Source organism: Misgurnus anguillicaudatus, chromosome 18 (genome assembly GCF_027580225.2).
Source record: "Misgurnus anguillicaudatus chromosome 18, ASM2758022v2, whole genome shotgun sequence".
Taxonomy (NCBI): Eukaryota; Metazoa; Chordata; class Actinopteri; order Cypriniformes; family Cobitidae; genus Misgurnus; species Misgurnus anguillicaudatus.
The window spans coordinates 33,093,626-33,111,008 of NC_073354.2; the positions used below are offsets into that span (position 1 = coordinate 33,093,626).

At 34.7% G+C, this 17,383-nt stretch overlaps 1 protein-coding gene across 1 annotated transcript; it reads right to left on the minus strand.

Moving 5' to 3' along the window:
• Positions 1-142: 142 nt before the first annotated feature.
• Positions 143-15,571, minus strand: LOC129430087 (fibrinogen-like protein 1). Its single transcript, XM_055187125.2, has 7 exons — positions 15,408-15,571; positions 14,317-14,797; positions 10,364-10,598; positions 8,205-8,342; positions 5,186-5,402; positions 3,399-3,594; positions 143-2,233 (listed from the first exon to the last, which is right to left on the minus strand). Exons 2-7 carry the CDS (start codon positions 14,674-14,676, stop codon positions 2,087-2,089), a joined length of 1,293 nt encoding a protein of 430 aa, XP_055043100.1. The 5' UTR covers positions 14,677-14,797; positions 15,408-15,571; the 3' UTR covers positions 143-2,086.
• Between the last annotated feature and the right edge of the window lie 1,812 nt (positions 15,572-17,383).

Genomic DNA, 17,383 nt, shown 5'->3' on the forward strand with positions numbered 1-17,383 from the left:
GCAATAAAACGTTGTTTGGGTCTTAATATTCTGAATGTAACTATTATCATATTATTTATGTAAAACAGTGATATACTTAAATATCATATATACATATATTTTATACAACATGTTGCTTTTTTTTACAAAATGTTGATCTGTCTTTTCTGCAACTGTCCATAGATACTAGACAGTAAGTTGTCTTGTTAGGATCTGAGACATGTGAGGCAGCTGTGAAGGTTTACAGCGCATACAAATGAGACCGTTTCAAAAGATGTGTTGTTATATAAACGTGTTTGATACACCAAATAAGTACTTATGAGTGCTTTTGCTTCCTGGTTTATTTTCAACCCAGCATTTGGGTCAAAAATGGATGAATACAACTGGGTTAAATCAGGGTTTCCTAAACTGCGGTTCACAGAGAATTGCAGGAGGTTTGTGAATTGATAAAAAAAATACAAAAAAAATATATGTATAAAGCAATAACAAAATATAATTTTTTATTTTTTTAACCTGCATGTCATGTGACCATTACACAGCAGTACATTAAATCAGAAAACAGAATTCATGCAAAATGGACAGATTTATTTCATGTACAAAGAAAATTACCAGTTGAAGGTCCAGTAACATCTTATAATAACCAAGTAAAAAAATAAATAGTGAATAAAACTTTGAAGCGGATGAAAAAATAAACGTTTATGCAGTTAAACATTCAAATGTGCTTATATTACTTATTATTTACTTAAATCTCAGGGGGTACCTCAAGTATATCATTTAGGTCAAGTGGTTCAGCTAACAAAAACCCCTGGATTAAATAACCCAGAAAATATTTATATTTAACCCATCATAGGTTAAATTACAACCAAACGTGTATGGTTAATTCATTTATGACCTAACCCTGTGTTTAAAATAACCCAGCATTTTTTAGACAGTGGTTTATTACACTCTTAAAAATAAAGGTGCTTTTTTTTAAAGTTTCTTTAGATTATAAACATGGATGAAATAAACGATTCTTTAAAGAACCTTTGACTAAATGGTTTTTTGGGAAACCAAAAAAGGTTCCTCTATGGCATTGCTGTGAAGAACCTTTTAATTTTAATACACATTTATAAAATAAGTCAACCAAAAATGTTTTTAAAGCCCATAAGCTCTTGGGTATAGAAAATATAAACATATCTCACACATTTTAATTTTGATCAATAAATGACAAAGATTACATTTTAATCAGTGTTGCCATGTTTGCGGCTTTCCCGCAAAATACAGTTGCTGGAAAAATTTCGGAGCCGCAGGTTGCAGTTTTTTGGGCTGGTTTTATAATGTGCCACGGCCGCGAAAATGTTTATCTTTAGACTTATAAAATGAACATTCTGTTATTTTTCTAATGTGCAATAATCCCATAAGCAATACATGTCAAAACAAGGACTGCTGCAGTGGAAAAGTGAGTGGAGGGGCCCGTTTTGCTCTTAATATCATGTCAGAAACAAGAAATTACCTTATGTAAGGAGTTGCGTCTATACTGAGAGGATATTTATAGACCAGGTGAACCCATCTTTGTATGATCTTTTCAAGTTAAATAAAAAAAAATAATACAGAGATAGTATGTTAAAAGGGCCGAGTTCATATACTGTCTCAAAATGGCACGGTTGGGTACACTTAGATGTTCTTAAGATAATCTTAAGTAGTACTAAAGTAGAATTTTTTTTGTATATTTAGAACAGAATAGTGTGTGAAAATAGAGGACTTTAAGTGCATTAAGAAAAATTTCATCTGGAAAGAACATTAAAAGCAATAGTAAGAGTTTATTTTATAGCCTTTTGTTGTAATCCCGCAGTTTTCAACTGTGATTAGACAAATGTAAAAATTGGGCTAGTTTTCATTCCTTTTGGGTGGGTTTTAAGTTGTCATTTGGCTGGAATTTTTTCTTGGACCTGGCAACCCTGCTTTTAATGTTTAAATCAATTATTTGGACTTTCGCTAAAAGTCCTCTGTATAAACCTAAATGGTCTCGTTCAGAGGTCACTTTATTCAATATAAGTCCATACACACTTTTATCACCCATCCTCCTGGCTCTGAGAGCTGATTGGCTTGTTGAAGTTCAGGCCCTGATTCATGGTGACAGATGCGGTCTGAAGGTTCTGGGTCGGATCATCATGCCCACCTTCCTCAGTGAATAGTAATCAGAATCTTTCCATGTGTACCACACAATACCATCAGGCCCAAGCGGGTTCTTCCCCTTCAGAGAGTACCGGCCACCCTGTTTAGGATAACAGAGCATTAAACCGACATGACCATTTTTTTCAAGACTTTTCCAGTGTAGTTTTTTCAGAGAAGTAAACTTGATCTTGAGACCAAACTTGGATTTGTAAACAGTTAAGATGAATGGGACTAGTCAGCAGGATGTTTAAATGCATTTTTACACAACATGTTTACATTTTAAAACAAAAGAATGAAGAAGTATCTCTCTCTCTCTCTCTCTCTCTCTCTCTCTCATCCCGTGTGGTCATTTTCTCCTTCAAATGCACATCTGACTCATTTCTAAATACCACTAATTCATGTTTTTCTTAATTTAAAAACTAATATAAATGTTTATACTTAGTTTGTGTGTTTCTGAGTCAAAAGAAATTGTGCATAAGATGTGCTTGTAGTCAAAAAAGTTTTTAAAAGTTATGTTGGTTGTAAAGACATTGTGAAAGTGGATTCTTACCATTAGAATAAACTTGAGATATTTTGAATTTTTTAAAGCTAGTAATAAGGGTGGTGATTACACATCTTCACAATGTTTGGTTGTACTGAGCTTGCTTTTTACACAAAATAGGCTATTTAAAACTTAAAAAAGTATGTTATATAGGGCACTGGGGAAATTAATAGTTCATTTATTATTTCAACTAATGAATTCATATACTTAAAAATAAAAAGGCAGATTAAAATTAATTCTTATGTACTCCATTAGAAAGGTTTGACTGAATGAGGTAATACTTACTCAACAATCAGTTATAATATTTAAACATAAAACTAACCAAACCAGCGGTAATGAATGGGGCGAAATGAAGTCCCGCCTTCAAATTAAAAGAACCAATCATCAATCGATAAAGACTGACGATGCTCTGGGGGAGGAGCTCTATACTAGGTCGCGTGAGGCGATGCTAACCTGTGCTTTTTTTAGCGCAATTCGAGCTTAAAAGTTATGGTACGGTTTATGTCAGGTATAATTGTTGGTCAGAAATATGTTGTTTAATTGTAGTTGGGGAAATATAGATATCTCTAAAAAAAATTACATTCAACATAGCCCTTTATTTGCATGACTGAAATAACTGCCCGGAGGCATTGCAAAGATGGCCGCCTATCTGTACCAATATATTTTGTCTACTATACACACAACGAAACATTGCTAACAGATAAGACGTATCATCACACAATACCTTGTAGTAGACACCATTGAGGTTAGCGTAGAAACACTGTTTATACCACCAGCCTGCGTGAGAGATTTCTGCACAGATGTTACCCGTATCTGGTGTACTAAAGCCCTGTTTATCGTGGTACCAACTGAAGGAATCCTCCACCGTCCCACTGAACCCAGACACATGAAGACGGTACTGTGTGTTCTCACCCTCCACACTGAAGAAAAATAAGGTTAGGTAAATAAATGACCTAAAACATATAACATACTACATATGCTGTCAAAAGATTAATCACATACAAAATAAAAGTTTGTTTTATGCATAATATATTTGTTTAATTATGTGTTTTGTGTGTAATTATAATATAAATACAATTATATATAAATACACACATACATGTATAAATGAAAGAAAATTTTTATTTATGTAGATTTTTTTTAAATTTATATATAATCATAAAATATATCAAAATCTAAATATATTAGGCCTGTCAAAAGATTAATCACGATTAATCACATTTCAAATAAAAGTTTGTTTTTGTACAATATATGTGTGTGCATTGTCTGTACTACTTATTTTGTATATGTAAATACACAAACATGCATGCATGAAACAGTTACATGTATATATTTATTTAGATTTTTATATATTTTATATTATATTTAAATTTAAAAATATATACATAAATAACGTTTTTCTTAAATGTTTACATGTATGTGTATATTTATATATACATATTAATTACAAAGAATGCACACACACATATATCATGCAATCGGATACTTTTATTTTGTATCCGAGTAATCGCGATTAATCTTTTGACAGCCCTAAAATATTTAGATTTTGATATATTTTATATTATATATCATTTTTAAAAATGTGTGTGTGTGTATTTATATAAAAATATATATATTTGTATTTATATAATAATTACACACAAAACACACATATATTAAACAAATGCCAACACAAACTTTTATTTTGTATAATTGATTTGACAGCCCTACTACATGCACATGACATCTCACACTGATTTGTTACTATTTAGTTAAGTCATAATTTTTAATTGTATGCTTCGTACATGTACTGTACGCGTGGTTTTCACAAAGTTTTACACAAATTTTGAGTTTTACACAAATTTTCATCTTATGAACATTTTTATAAATATATTTGTTTAATAGGACTATAAATTAACAATCTCTGATAACAAAATCTGAAATAAATTTGCATATCACTATGAATTTACACTCTAAACTCTGTTATTTTCACCCTACTTTTGGGTCAAAAAGGAACAGACTTAACCCATTAAATTGTATTGTTTCCTAATCTTTGTAATTCACTTTGGATAAAAGCATCTGCTAAATGCCTAAACGTAAATGTAACCCAAAAAATGTTTAGATTTGACCCAACAATGGGTTAAGAGAAATCCAGCAATTCAGGTTGAAACAACCCAGCACAGGTTAAATTACATCCCAACGGGTTGAGTTCATCCAATTTTGATCCAACGCAGGGTTAAAAAATAACCCATAATTTTTTAAACTCTAAGATTCCATAATATTGCATAATCCTAATCCTATTATACATTTTATCAAAAATTTGAGACACATGATTAGTTTTATTTCGTATTTATTCATTATTATTATTAATATTTTTGATAAAATGCATAATAGGATTAGGATTTAGTGGATAGTGCTGTGAATATAACCATCCGACTGAAAACCTAAACTCTTAAAAAATATTGGGTTGGTTTTTGGGTAATTATTTATCAAGTCACTATCAAGAGTTGGTGAGGTATTGACAGGCCTTACCTGAAACTCTGATAAACCGCATGCTTGTGCTTCCCGCTCCAGTCCTCCAGGTCGATACGGAGCGTATAGTCTCCCTGCCGGGTCAGGTCATGAATGTGTTCATTTCCCAGCCAGTATTCTGTATGAAGGTCTCCAAATCCTTCTTTATACTCCTTCCAGCTGCGGTCAAAGTTCACAGAACCATCTTGCCTTCGCTGGATCACAGTCCAACCACCACCTGACAAAAATGCAGGACTCATTGGGGTAGTTCCCAGTCAGGGTTTAGATTTTGGCTTCTGACACCCATGCAAACATACCTTACAAAAACTTTACTGGTGTGCATCTTGGGACAAAACAATGGCACTGAAATATGTTAAGATATGTCAGTGTAAGAAGTTTTTAAATTAAGGCAGCTCAAACATGCATTTTAGTCTGGGAATAGGATAAACCCTGTCCGGGAAACGGTCCCATTATCATCAAGTCTATCACTGTTTTTATTAGGGGCATAATGCAAGATGAGCAACGTACTAACATTCAACGATCAAATCTCTTTTTATGAGTTTAATGGACACGGCGAGTAATTTAGTTTTCAGATTATGACCATCACAATTATACTTATGGTCAAAGAGCGTTTTGCAGGTCATCAAAAATATATTTGCAAATCCTATTTTCAGCTTCAAAACAGGAACCTCATGCGTCCCACTGGTGCCATTTCAGCACAGAATTGAAGTCTCATTACACGTATTAGAGAAGTCATTTAGTGGTTCAATATGAAAAGTTGTTTTACTACGTTTTTGAAAGTCTTTAAATTTCCCCATAAACAATAAAAAAATAAAGCAACAATTCATTCACAATAGGTATTCTGTGGTTTTCACCATCAAAACAATTCAACATAAAGTACAGTGCCAATGAGAATTTTTGACTAGTTCAGCCCTGCCGACATTTTCAATGGTCCTCACTCTTAGAAATGAAGGTCAAGGAGTGCACAATAAAATATTATACATTACATTTTTTCAACATGGTTTCATAAATGTTGGTGCAGCACTTTTTATGGTAATTGGGCTTTGCAGATGTATTAATGACTCTAGCAAACCCAAGCGAACCCAAGTCATGGGTTTGATTACCAGAAAATCTGCATACACTTGAAATGTACAGTGCTCTGGACCCCTTAATGGATAGAGGAGGAGGAGCAAGGACCCCCAGTAAATGTATAAAATAAGACAGGATTTACATACTTTGTTATGATACACTGTAAAAAGTGAAAGTTGCATTTGAAAAATTAATTTTATAAATTTAAATTTTCTCACTTTGGCAGAAATTTTTAAAGGGGACTTATCATGAAAATCTGACTTTTTACATGTTTAAAAAGCACCTATTGTTTGATTCACGTTTTTAAATGTCCTTTGGTGTGTAAGTGTGTATTAGTAATGATATGTAAAAGGTACAAATCCCAAAGTAAAAGATGACATGAGTTATCGTCGCCAACATAAATCTCTTTTCTTGAACTACAACAAACACATGGATTGTAGGCAACAGTTTACTGTTGATGTAGACAACACCGACATTATCATAAATCCTCCCGCTTCGGACTCACAGCCTGTAAGTTGAAGCAATAAAATAGGTGATCTTTAAGGTAAAAATTTTAAATCACTTCAATTGGTTACACCTAAAAATTGTAAGCTTTATCAACTTAAAATTTTCACTTAAAGTGCGAAAATTTAAGTTGAAAAAATGTAGTTACCAATTGAAGTATTTTTTTACTTAATTTTTTACCTTAAAATTTCCACCTCAAGTGAGAAAATTTAAGTTTATAAAACTTATCCAACCTTCACTTTTTACAGTGTAGTTGCGTTACAGTCACATTGTTAAAATACAACATAACATTTTACATTTATTGAATAGTTTTAATGTTCATTTTAATTTTATTATTAACCTATTATTGCCTTTTGGTTGAACTTAATTTTAACTTAAAAAAGTGTATTAATTCAAACAATATTTGGAGCACTCTGGTAATATTACCAATGGGTCTCAGACCCCCTACACTGCAAAAAAATGGTTTACAAGAAAAAAATTCTTAGTATTTTTGTCTTGTTTTCAGTAAAAATATAAAAAAATTCTTAAATTAAGATGCTTTTTTGACCAAAATGACCCAAGAAAATAAGTCTAGTTTTTAGATTTTAGAAAAAAATCTAATTTAAGTGATTTTGTGCATAAAACAAGCAAAAAAATCTGCCAATGGGGTACATTTTTCTTAAACACTAAATTCAAGAAAAATTCTTACCCCATTGGCAGATATTGTTGCTTGTTTTATGCACAAAATCACTTAAATTTTATATTTTTGGTCTAAAGGCTAGACTTATTTTCTTGGGTCGTTTTGCTTATCAAGAAAGAGCATCTTAATTTAAGATTTTCTAGATATTTTTACTGAAAACAAGACAAAAATACTAAGAATTTTTTTTCTTGAAAATCATTTTTTGCAGTGTATGCTTAGTTTTTCCACAAATAAAGAAACTTTTGTCCAACATAAGGTTTCTGTAAATGTTAAAAGTTTTCAATGGAACCCTAAAGCCTGACAAAAACATCCTTTAAGAATGTGGCCAACTACACTACACTGCAAAAAATGACTTTCTTACTTAGTATTTTTGTCTTGTTTTCAGTAAAAATATCTACAAATTCTTAAAATTAAGATGCTTTTTCTTGATGAGCAAAATGACTTAGGAAAATAAGTCTAGTTTTCAGACAAAAAATATCAAGAAAAAAATTCTTGAATTAATTGTTTATAAAAAAAAGTTAACTTATTTTTAAGAATTTTTTTCTTATTCCATTGGCAGATTTTTTTTCTTATTATAAGCACTAATTTACTTAAAATTGTATATTTTTGTCTAAAAATAGACTTATTTTCCTAGGTCATGTTGCTCATCAAGAAAAAGCATCTTAATTTTAAGAATTTTTAGATATTTTTACTAAAAAAACAAGACAAAAACACCAAGTAAGAAAGTCATTTTTTGCAGTGTATTTTATGAATTTTGTGATTTCTTACCATCTGTGTCCATATCACAGTAGACTTCCACAGGCCTGGCCCCTAGTGAGGGAACCACAGTGTAGATCCCGGATCGACGTACTCCATTGAAATAGATGGAGGCACAGTCGATAGGACAATTCCTGACATGCTGCACTTCTGCAAAGATTAACAAAAATACTGAGCTACAGATAACTCAAACAAAGTAAGCTAAAGAAGTTAATTTTGGATGTTTGATAGACTGTGCTACGATTTGTCACCCTCTGTTGGTCAACAACACCAGTAACAGATCACAGTCCTATATGTGCTAAAGGTATGAAGATGACATGCATAGCAAAACTGTATTCGACAGGTTGTTACTGAGGTGTACCGGTTTGTGACATTTCAAGGCATTTTTGATGTGCTGATGATATTACATGACCGAATGTGGACGATCAAACAACACAAAACTTTATTTTAAGAAATTTAAGTACAGTACATATGGTTGGGTTTAGGGTTAGTTCAGTGGCGTAGCAAGTCAGTCCCGGGCCCATATGCAAAAAAAATTGCGGGCCCCCTTAAGCCAAAGCCCTCCCCCCAACCTTGTCCATTGGCACTGTTAACTGTGGTGCGCAGGTCTCTTAACAACATATAATTTTAATAAGGTAGTCAAATATTTTTGCTTTACTTTTTTACTGTAAAGGGTAGATTTAAATTAAGAAAAATGTTTTGGGTTGTTTTTGACTCGTGACTAACTTCTCCGCCTTCTCTTTTCTCTTTAAGGCCCCACTTTTATGTTTATTTGTCCATCCTTAATGTTCATTTAGATAGCCGCTAAAGTAACCTCTCACACTGAGTTTTCTTTTTTTTGGCGCGGCGATGCGTCATGTAAAAAATTATGTCGTAGTAGTCTACGGCAGCCGTGGAATGCAAAAAAAAATAAACGCAAACAAGAAATGACGGATAAATCAGTCACTACACATGTTATGCATGCAAAAATATATTTATTGCGGCCATAAATAAAAATTTAATTGAAAAAAAACATTTTTAATTAAAAGCTGGGGCGGGCCCAGGGCCGGGCCCCTTATTGGCCCGGGCCCATTTGCACGTGCATACCCTGCATGCCCAGACGCTACGCCACTGGGTTAGTTGCATGTAATTATGCATCATTTACAGGTGTTAGTGGGTGATTCTCACGAAACCATTGAAACACCACGGCACTAATGATTTTAGCTTTAAAATGTGTAATATAGTAACATTAAAAAGCATAAGAATTAACACAATACTGTGTTTTACCTTGCACAATGTGTGATTTCAACATAAGAATTTATAATTGTAAATTTTATCTCATTTTCTTCTGAAATTCTCATTACCGCAATGTGTCCGGCTGTGTTTGAACATGCGTTATGTTGTAATTTAATCAAATAAACACAAAAATATTAAGAAAAAAAATAAATGGATGTTTTGCTAGACTACTTTAGATGACAGAAAAAATATTTACTGAATATTCATGTATAATAATAATGAAGAAAAATTAGGAAAATGATGTGTCCATGCCTGATGTTCTCATCCTCCGCAACACTTTTTGAGAACAGTTTAAGCACACATACAGAATTTTAATAAAGTTTGATTTTGAGTGACCAAGCACATGGACCAGTTACTTCAAGATGGCTACCAGGTAAGATCATTTTTTTACAGTTAATTTGAAATATTGTCTTGTCAGAATGCTTACACGACATTTTGATTATCATTACCGCAACAGATGCTTATTAAATGTTAATTTAATTAATAGAAGCATAATACTTTGATTTTAAATGCATGTGCAGAATCTCCAAATTATGTTCTTTCAGGTTTGTCATGTCATTTTGAAAATATGTCAGTGTTGATGTTTTCTGACTGTTGCGGTAATGAGATTTTTTAGGACTAAATTTTTTAAATTATGTTACAAAAAGTGTTAAATGATAAGTAAAAGTTTTTAAATTAATGTTCCCATTTACTCCAGACTTTGTTTTTCAATGTCTGGTGGGAAAAAAAGTAAATTTAAGCAATTTTTACATTTTCATGCTTGACATTTTTAAAACCAAGTTTTCGTGAGAATCACCCTAGTACTGGTCGGGGACACCTACTAAAACAGCTCTGTCTTACCTACCGTAGTCTTTTAAGTATAAGCATCACCTTTTGGTTATTTATGAATGTTTTACCAGGATGCAGAGCTTCTTGTGCACTAAGTAGAGGGCTGGTGCGGACGATGTTAATCATGCAACCGGGGTTACGTCTGACTTTTTCCACCAGCAGTGAAAGGTTATGGATCTGGGCCTGAAGGTCATAGATCAACGAGCCCTGAACGTGCAAGAGAGTTGTTGCGTCAGCATAATGGTCTTCCAATTCATGCAAGCGCTGTTCCACAGATGAGTTATTACGGTTTTTCTCTTCGCTCTGTGAAAAAACACACAGCCAATTGTGATGAGAAGAATAGTATAGTTGTATAGTTTTATACAAGAGGCCGAGACAAACACTTGGGGGGTTATTGTGTGTGTTTACAGGAGAGCTGTGAATCATTTCCTTGTTTAACACTACACAAGGAGCTTAAGGGTGCATACATACTAATGAAAGCACGTGCAGAGAGGTAAGCACTGTGTAAATCTCATTAGCCCTCGGGTCAAGGAGACTTCAGTCTGAAAACCGAGCCGAGTGGGCCGGAGCGATAATGAATTTATAGAAACACTTACTGAAAGGTACTGTGGTAGTACTACTGTATGGTGATGATAGCAGATGGCACTTTGCTATGCAATGGAAATTATGATTAACATATTTGTGGGTTTTACTCAAAGTTACAACAACAATAGCATGATGGTACATATAGCTAGAATTCATAGTATTACCTTTAAAGGGCCGATTCACGCTTTTACATTTCTTTTGGTGTGTAAGTGTGTATTAGTGCATGGAGTTATCGTCTCCAATGTATAATCTCTTTTCTTGGACTACAACAAACACACGGATTGTAGGCAACAGTTTACTTCCTGGGATTGGTAATGTAGTAAAGACCGACATTATCATAATTCCTCCCGCCTCAGACTCACAGCCTGTAGGTTAACTCCTGTTAGCATTGCATTGTGACCCAATCTTTCAAACATGGTAAGGAGCGTCACATTTCCTGCTGACATCAGAAGTATTCAGAACAATCACAATGTAGAGATTAACTGGCCAATTAGGGACACAGAGCTTTTCAGATCGATGAGTTTTGTAAAAAATCAATGCATTTAAGGAAGACAGGGATATCTGGAGCTACAAAAGGTTTGTGGAAAATAATGTGTTTTTTAAACCATGCAAACACATTGCATTATACCAAATACACAAAATAAAGTTGTTTTTAGCAATGAAATAGGTGTACTTTAACTAAAAAAAATATGAGATGAAGGTTCTTTACAGTGATTTGATTGATTGGTACCATTTGGTCTCATTAAAAATGTGTATTGCTACCTTTTGGTATCGGGTATTGTGTGCTCAAAATATACGCTTCATCTGCATCTGGCCTGAATGCGTCAAACTGATATTAAATCTTATGCATTAGGAAGTTTTAAAGAAATATTCAATACATGACAGTGTAGTATTTTGTGTATCAGTTAAAACGTTACGGTCAGTTTTATGTTATTTAGTTTGCTCTTAACGGTACAGCAAGAAAATGCTAAATGTAACCCTGGACCACAAAACTAGTCATAAGTCGTACGGGTTTATGTGTAGCAATAGCCAACAATTCACTGTATGGGTCAAATTATTGATTTTTATGCCAAAAATCTAAAGGGGACATTTCACAAGACCTTTTTAAAATGTCAAATAAATATTTGGTCTCTTCAGAGTACATATGTGAAGTTTTAGCTCAAAATACCCCACAGTTAATTTATTACAACATGATAAAATTGCCACTTTGTAGATGTGATCAAAATGTGTCGTTTTTGGGTGTGTCCTTTAAAATGCAAATGAGTTTATCTCTGCACTAAATGGCAGTGCCGTGGTTGGATAGTGCCAATTAAGGGGCAGTATTATCCCCTTCTGACATCACAAGGGGAGCCAAATTTAATTTACCTATTTTTTTACAGCTTGCAGAGAATGGCTTACCAAAAATAAGTTATTGGGTTGATCTTTTTCACATTTTCTAGATTGATAGAAGCACTGGGGGAAAAAGTCAGATTTCATTACATGTCCCCTTTACAGTCCTTTCAGAAAAACGCTGAGTTTTTTTGTGATTGTTGCGGGGGAAAATCCTTGATCTTGTGGCACGTTTTCTCAAAAAATATGCGATGGAATATGCAGGATATTTAAGTTTTAACTTTTTTCTCCATAAAAAAATATTTTCTCAAGATTCTTTTGCACCCTTAGATTCAAGATTTTTAAATAGTTGTATCTCAGCCAAATATTGCCCTATCCTAACCAACCATACATCAACAAATAGCCATATTTATACCACGGGTCTGTTGAATGCTGCATTCTGATTGGCTGAGAAATGTTCTATGGGTGTTGATTATTTTTCTGTAAACCGCACACACACCTATCTTTTCAAATGTCTTAAAATAGGCACCAGAGCAATGTTTGTGGTAACCGTGGTATAAGCGGAATAATTGACTCCGGTCCTTTGAATTATTTGAAAATAATGCACACCTGCGGTGTAACGGCACTCCGCTTTGCGTCGTGCCGCATTACCACCTTGGTGTGCATTATTTTCTTATAATTCAATGGCCCGTCGTCAATTATTCCTTACTTATTTATGTATTCAAATAATGTATCAATCTCAATTTCCAAAAAAATACCCTTACGGCTGGTTTTGTGGTCTAGGGTCACAAATTAGACCTTTCAAAAAGACTTGTAATGGTGATGTAATGGTACCCAACTGATAAAGACTTTTATTTTACTCTAACTTAACATTTAAAAGTGGCCTGATCTATCACATAGCCAGACTTTTAATCTGACATGCATTGCAGTTGTTTTTAGAAAAAAAATGCAATTTACTCTTTTTTTATCTTAAACTGTATGGCTGGATAAATACAACTTCACTCTTAAAAATGAAGGTACAAATGCTGTCACAGAGACGGTTCCCTTTTGAAAGGTCTTAATATGTACCATTCCTGTAGATTTAGTACCTTTGAGATACTCATATACATTCTTTTGGTACAAAAGTCTACTTTTTGAAAGGTTACCCCCCCAGCGACAGCTGTGCATGTACAAATGTGTATAGTTTAGTGTTTAAGCATTGCCATAGCGCAAAAGGACATAGTTTTTGTCCCATTAAACACAATACTGATAAAAATATAAACCTTGTAATGTATGTAATGCAAATGCATTAATGTATAGTGGTAGAACAGTGACACAGCAGTTCCAAACCATACTGATCTCACGAAAAGTTGTGTTATAGTCACGCAAAATTAGATTTTTTTTTTCATGTCCATGGCACGAATGAGCACAAAAATGTCTTTTTTGTGACAATCGCACTAATTTCTATAATTAGTTTTTCGTATGCGTTGCACTACTTTCTTTTTCGTGTCATTTTATGTATTGTTTTTGTGCTTGTGCTCGTGGTTTGGGATAAAATGACATTCTGTTACATTTTTAGACATCCTAACTCTAACCCCAACTCCCGGCGAGAATAGTTTTAAAAGCGGAATGCCATAAGTACATAAAAGTATATCCTAACTCAAACCCAAAATCTAACCCCAACCGACAATGATTTAAAAATAAGGAAAAAAGAAAAAGGATACATAAAATGGGACAAAAAAGAAAGCTGTGCCACAGACATGGAAAACTATTTATAGAATTTCGTGCTGAGTGACAAGAAAAAGACATTCGTGCTCAATGCACGAAAAAAGCTGAATTTCATGCCATGGACATATAAAATTGATAAAATTTTGCGTGACTATAACACGACTTTCCGTGAAATCATAATGTTCCAAACAGACGTATGGTGATTATTTTATGTACAAAATACAGAAAATACATCTGCTTGCTTTAAACTGCCTCCAACAAATGCAGATTGCATTTTGAAAAGCATTGTTTATGTCCAAATCGATATGAATCTGAGATAAATATGACATCTATCACTCAATGCAAATGTAAACGCAACTGAAGTAAGTAAAGCCATCTATCATAAAAACTAAATTCTCACTTGCAGTTCTAAGACTTTGACTCGATGCCGGTGATTGCGAAGCTCCTCCTGAAGTTCAGACAGCGTCTCCCGCAGGGCCAGAATCTGCTGCTTACGTTCTTCGTTCTCGTGAAGCCAGTACGACACCTCATCCGTACAACGAAACATGTCCGGACAGCGCTGGTCATCCAGTTGGGGTAACGTGGCTGTTATTTGACACGTCCCATCCTTCAGTACCTGATTGCTGTATTCACCGCATTGAGAGGTGCTGATACGATGCGAGTGGTCATCATCGCTCGCAACCGTTGCCAAAAACAACACAGCCAGCAAGAGGGGCAAGGTGGGACGGCATTTTATTTGTTTGCATCGCCTGATCACCATTTTCACCTTTTTGGAGGGACCCTGGAGGAGAAGGCCAGGGTAGAAACACTCTGACCTCCAGTCTCGCGTGATGGGACGAATCAGCAGAGAGATAGTTTCTCTAGGACACCAAAAAGTTCACCTGAAATAAAAGACATCCTTACAATTATTACAAAGTTTCCAGAACGGTCTTTGACCGTCTGTATGGTTCCATAAAGAACCCAAGAAAATGAAGGTTCTTCGTAGTCTTAAAAATAAAGGTGCTTGCAGATGCAACTTGGTTTGAAGCTTTACAATTTTCCTGTATTTGAACGTAAAACACTGCATGGTGGTGCTTGTCAGAAATTTGGCAGACTGGGACACAAGATCAAGTTTCAAAATCATCAGATCCGTATAGCTTCCGATCCAAAGCTAATTCACTGGATACAACCGGGAGTTGTTGAATTTGCCAAACCACATTAGAGACCGAAGATGGTAAAACTAATACTGAATCAAAATGTATGCCTTACGGTGACATTTTGATTAGACGAGCGTCTCCAGCAGTTTGTTTGGAAATTTGTTTCGTTTCCCCATGACACCACACCGCATGCATCATAAAATCTTACCTGAGGGATTTCCCAAACTATTTTAAAGCTGTTGACGCACGTTCTCAAGTCCGCAGGGATTTGATAAAACAAATGCAATCACGCTCTATTGGGAATAAACATCACTTTAGCACAAACCTGCCATCTAACTAAAGGGTTAATTTTTACCTGTTTCTGTGATATCGTCCTGTTAGTCTTCAGGGGACCGCAAAGAAATAAAGATGTGGGTTTCCAATCTCTCACTTCTCCAGTCTGTAGGTTGCAGGATAGCTGATACAGTGGACATCTTATCCATGTAATCCTGTATAATTGGATTCCTGATTAGGACAAATAGAAAAGAGATCCTGTCACCATGAGCCAGACTTTCCTCCTTTCCTTTTATCTTGAGGACTGATCAATACAAATCTGATGGATAAATAATTAATACATCAAATAATGTTGGATCGGGAAACAGAAAATGTGTCAACATTGTGCTGAATAGTTAGCCTTTTTAGGAATGCATTTTTTTAATTTATGCAAAAATAAATGGTCACGAGGGCAGTGCTTTTAAAAGGTCCTAATATGGACCATTCAGGTACAGATATGTATAGTTAGTGTGTAATGTTGCTATAATAGCATAAATAATACCTGTAAAATGATAAAGCTCAAAGTTCACTGCCAGGTGATATATTTTCTTCAATAGAATTCCTCTTTAAAAGCCTACAACGAACGGCAGGTTTGGACTACAGCCCTCTACTTCCTGCTTTAATGACGTCAGTTAAACAGTTCGTTGACTAAACTCCGCCCACAGGAATACGTCAGTCACCAGCTTTGGCTCAAACGGCTCTGCTAAGCTAAGCTGCTATCGAATCACAACTAGTGATGGGAGAAATGAAGCTTTTCGAAGCTTCGAATCAATTGAACCAATTGCTTCGAAAATTGATTCAGTTTTTCGAAGCAGTTCGAAACACCACACACGCTGGCGACCCCTGCTGGTCAAAATAGTGTAAAAGCAGATATGTCCGAACATTTTACACTTTTTTGAACAAAATAATAGCAAGGTTTGTATTAAAATATGTTACAAAAATTATTTAACTCAATTAAGACATAGTTAAAAGTCTATTATATGTTTTTAGTTTTATTTAGGGCAAACAAATCATTAAAACTAACTACCCTTTTAATTATGCACATTTTTGTCATTAAATCTGTCTATAAACAAAAAGTAGACAAAATGGCAGTGTTATTAGTCAGAAGGATAAATGTTTTATGAACTTTCATAATAAAACCGATCCGAGTTCACCTAAACATATTAGACACTGGTCATGTGATCAACTCCCCCTAGTGGTGAACCATCGGATTTTCAAAACGTTTCGAAACAGTTATGACGTAACGAAGCCTCGTTTGCTAAAATCACGTGACTTGGGCCAATTTGAAACAAGCTCCGAACCGGGTGTGCCTCATAAGCCTTGAAAAGTGAAGTCTCTTGCTCTTTGATCGCCCCCCGGTGGCTGGCTGCAGTACAAGTCATAACCCCGCCCTCTCCATTCAAATGAATGGGACTATGCTCTAAATAAAAAAAATATTTACACTTCCAGTAAAAGTTTTCGAAAGATGGTTTTGGTCCTTTCAAGTAGTTGTTATCACGCTGATATATGTTCAAGTGTTTATTTTTGTGATAAGTTTCATTTTAGCTTGTAATTTGATGCTATAGAAACAGGGCGTGTCGTTATGATTGGCGTGGTTGAATTGGGCGCGCAAGTGTTTGGGCGGAAGTTTGATACCGCGGCTCCGCCTCTGGCTCCACGGACGATTCCTTCTGCGCATGCCTTGGCTCCAAACTGACGTTTTTACGTAACATGGCGGCGACCATGGTCGGACATTTTTGGCTTCAATTCATTACAATGGTGGGAGGCGAAGTCGCGTCGTCCATCTTTTTTACAGTCTATGCTCCGAACCACTGATTCGAAACAAAAGATTCGTAAATAATTCGAAGCCTCATGAAGCACTGCTTCGAAAACGACAATCACTAATCACAACACACTAAACAAACTACACAATCAGAACTCGATACGTATTTCTGAAGGAGGGACTTCACATAACAAGGAAGACATCAGCCTGTTTTGAGGACAGTGAAAACAGCGCTATACAGATAAGCAAATTGTGTG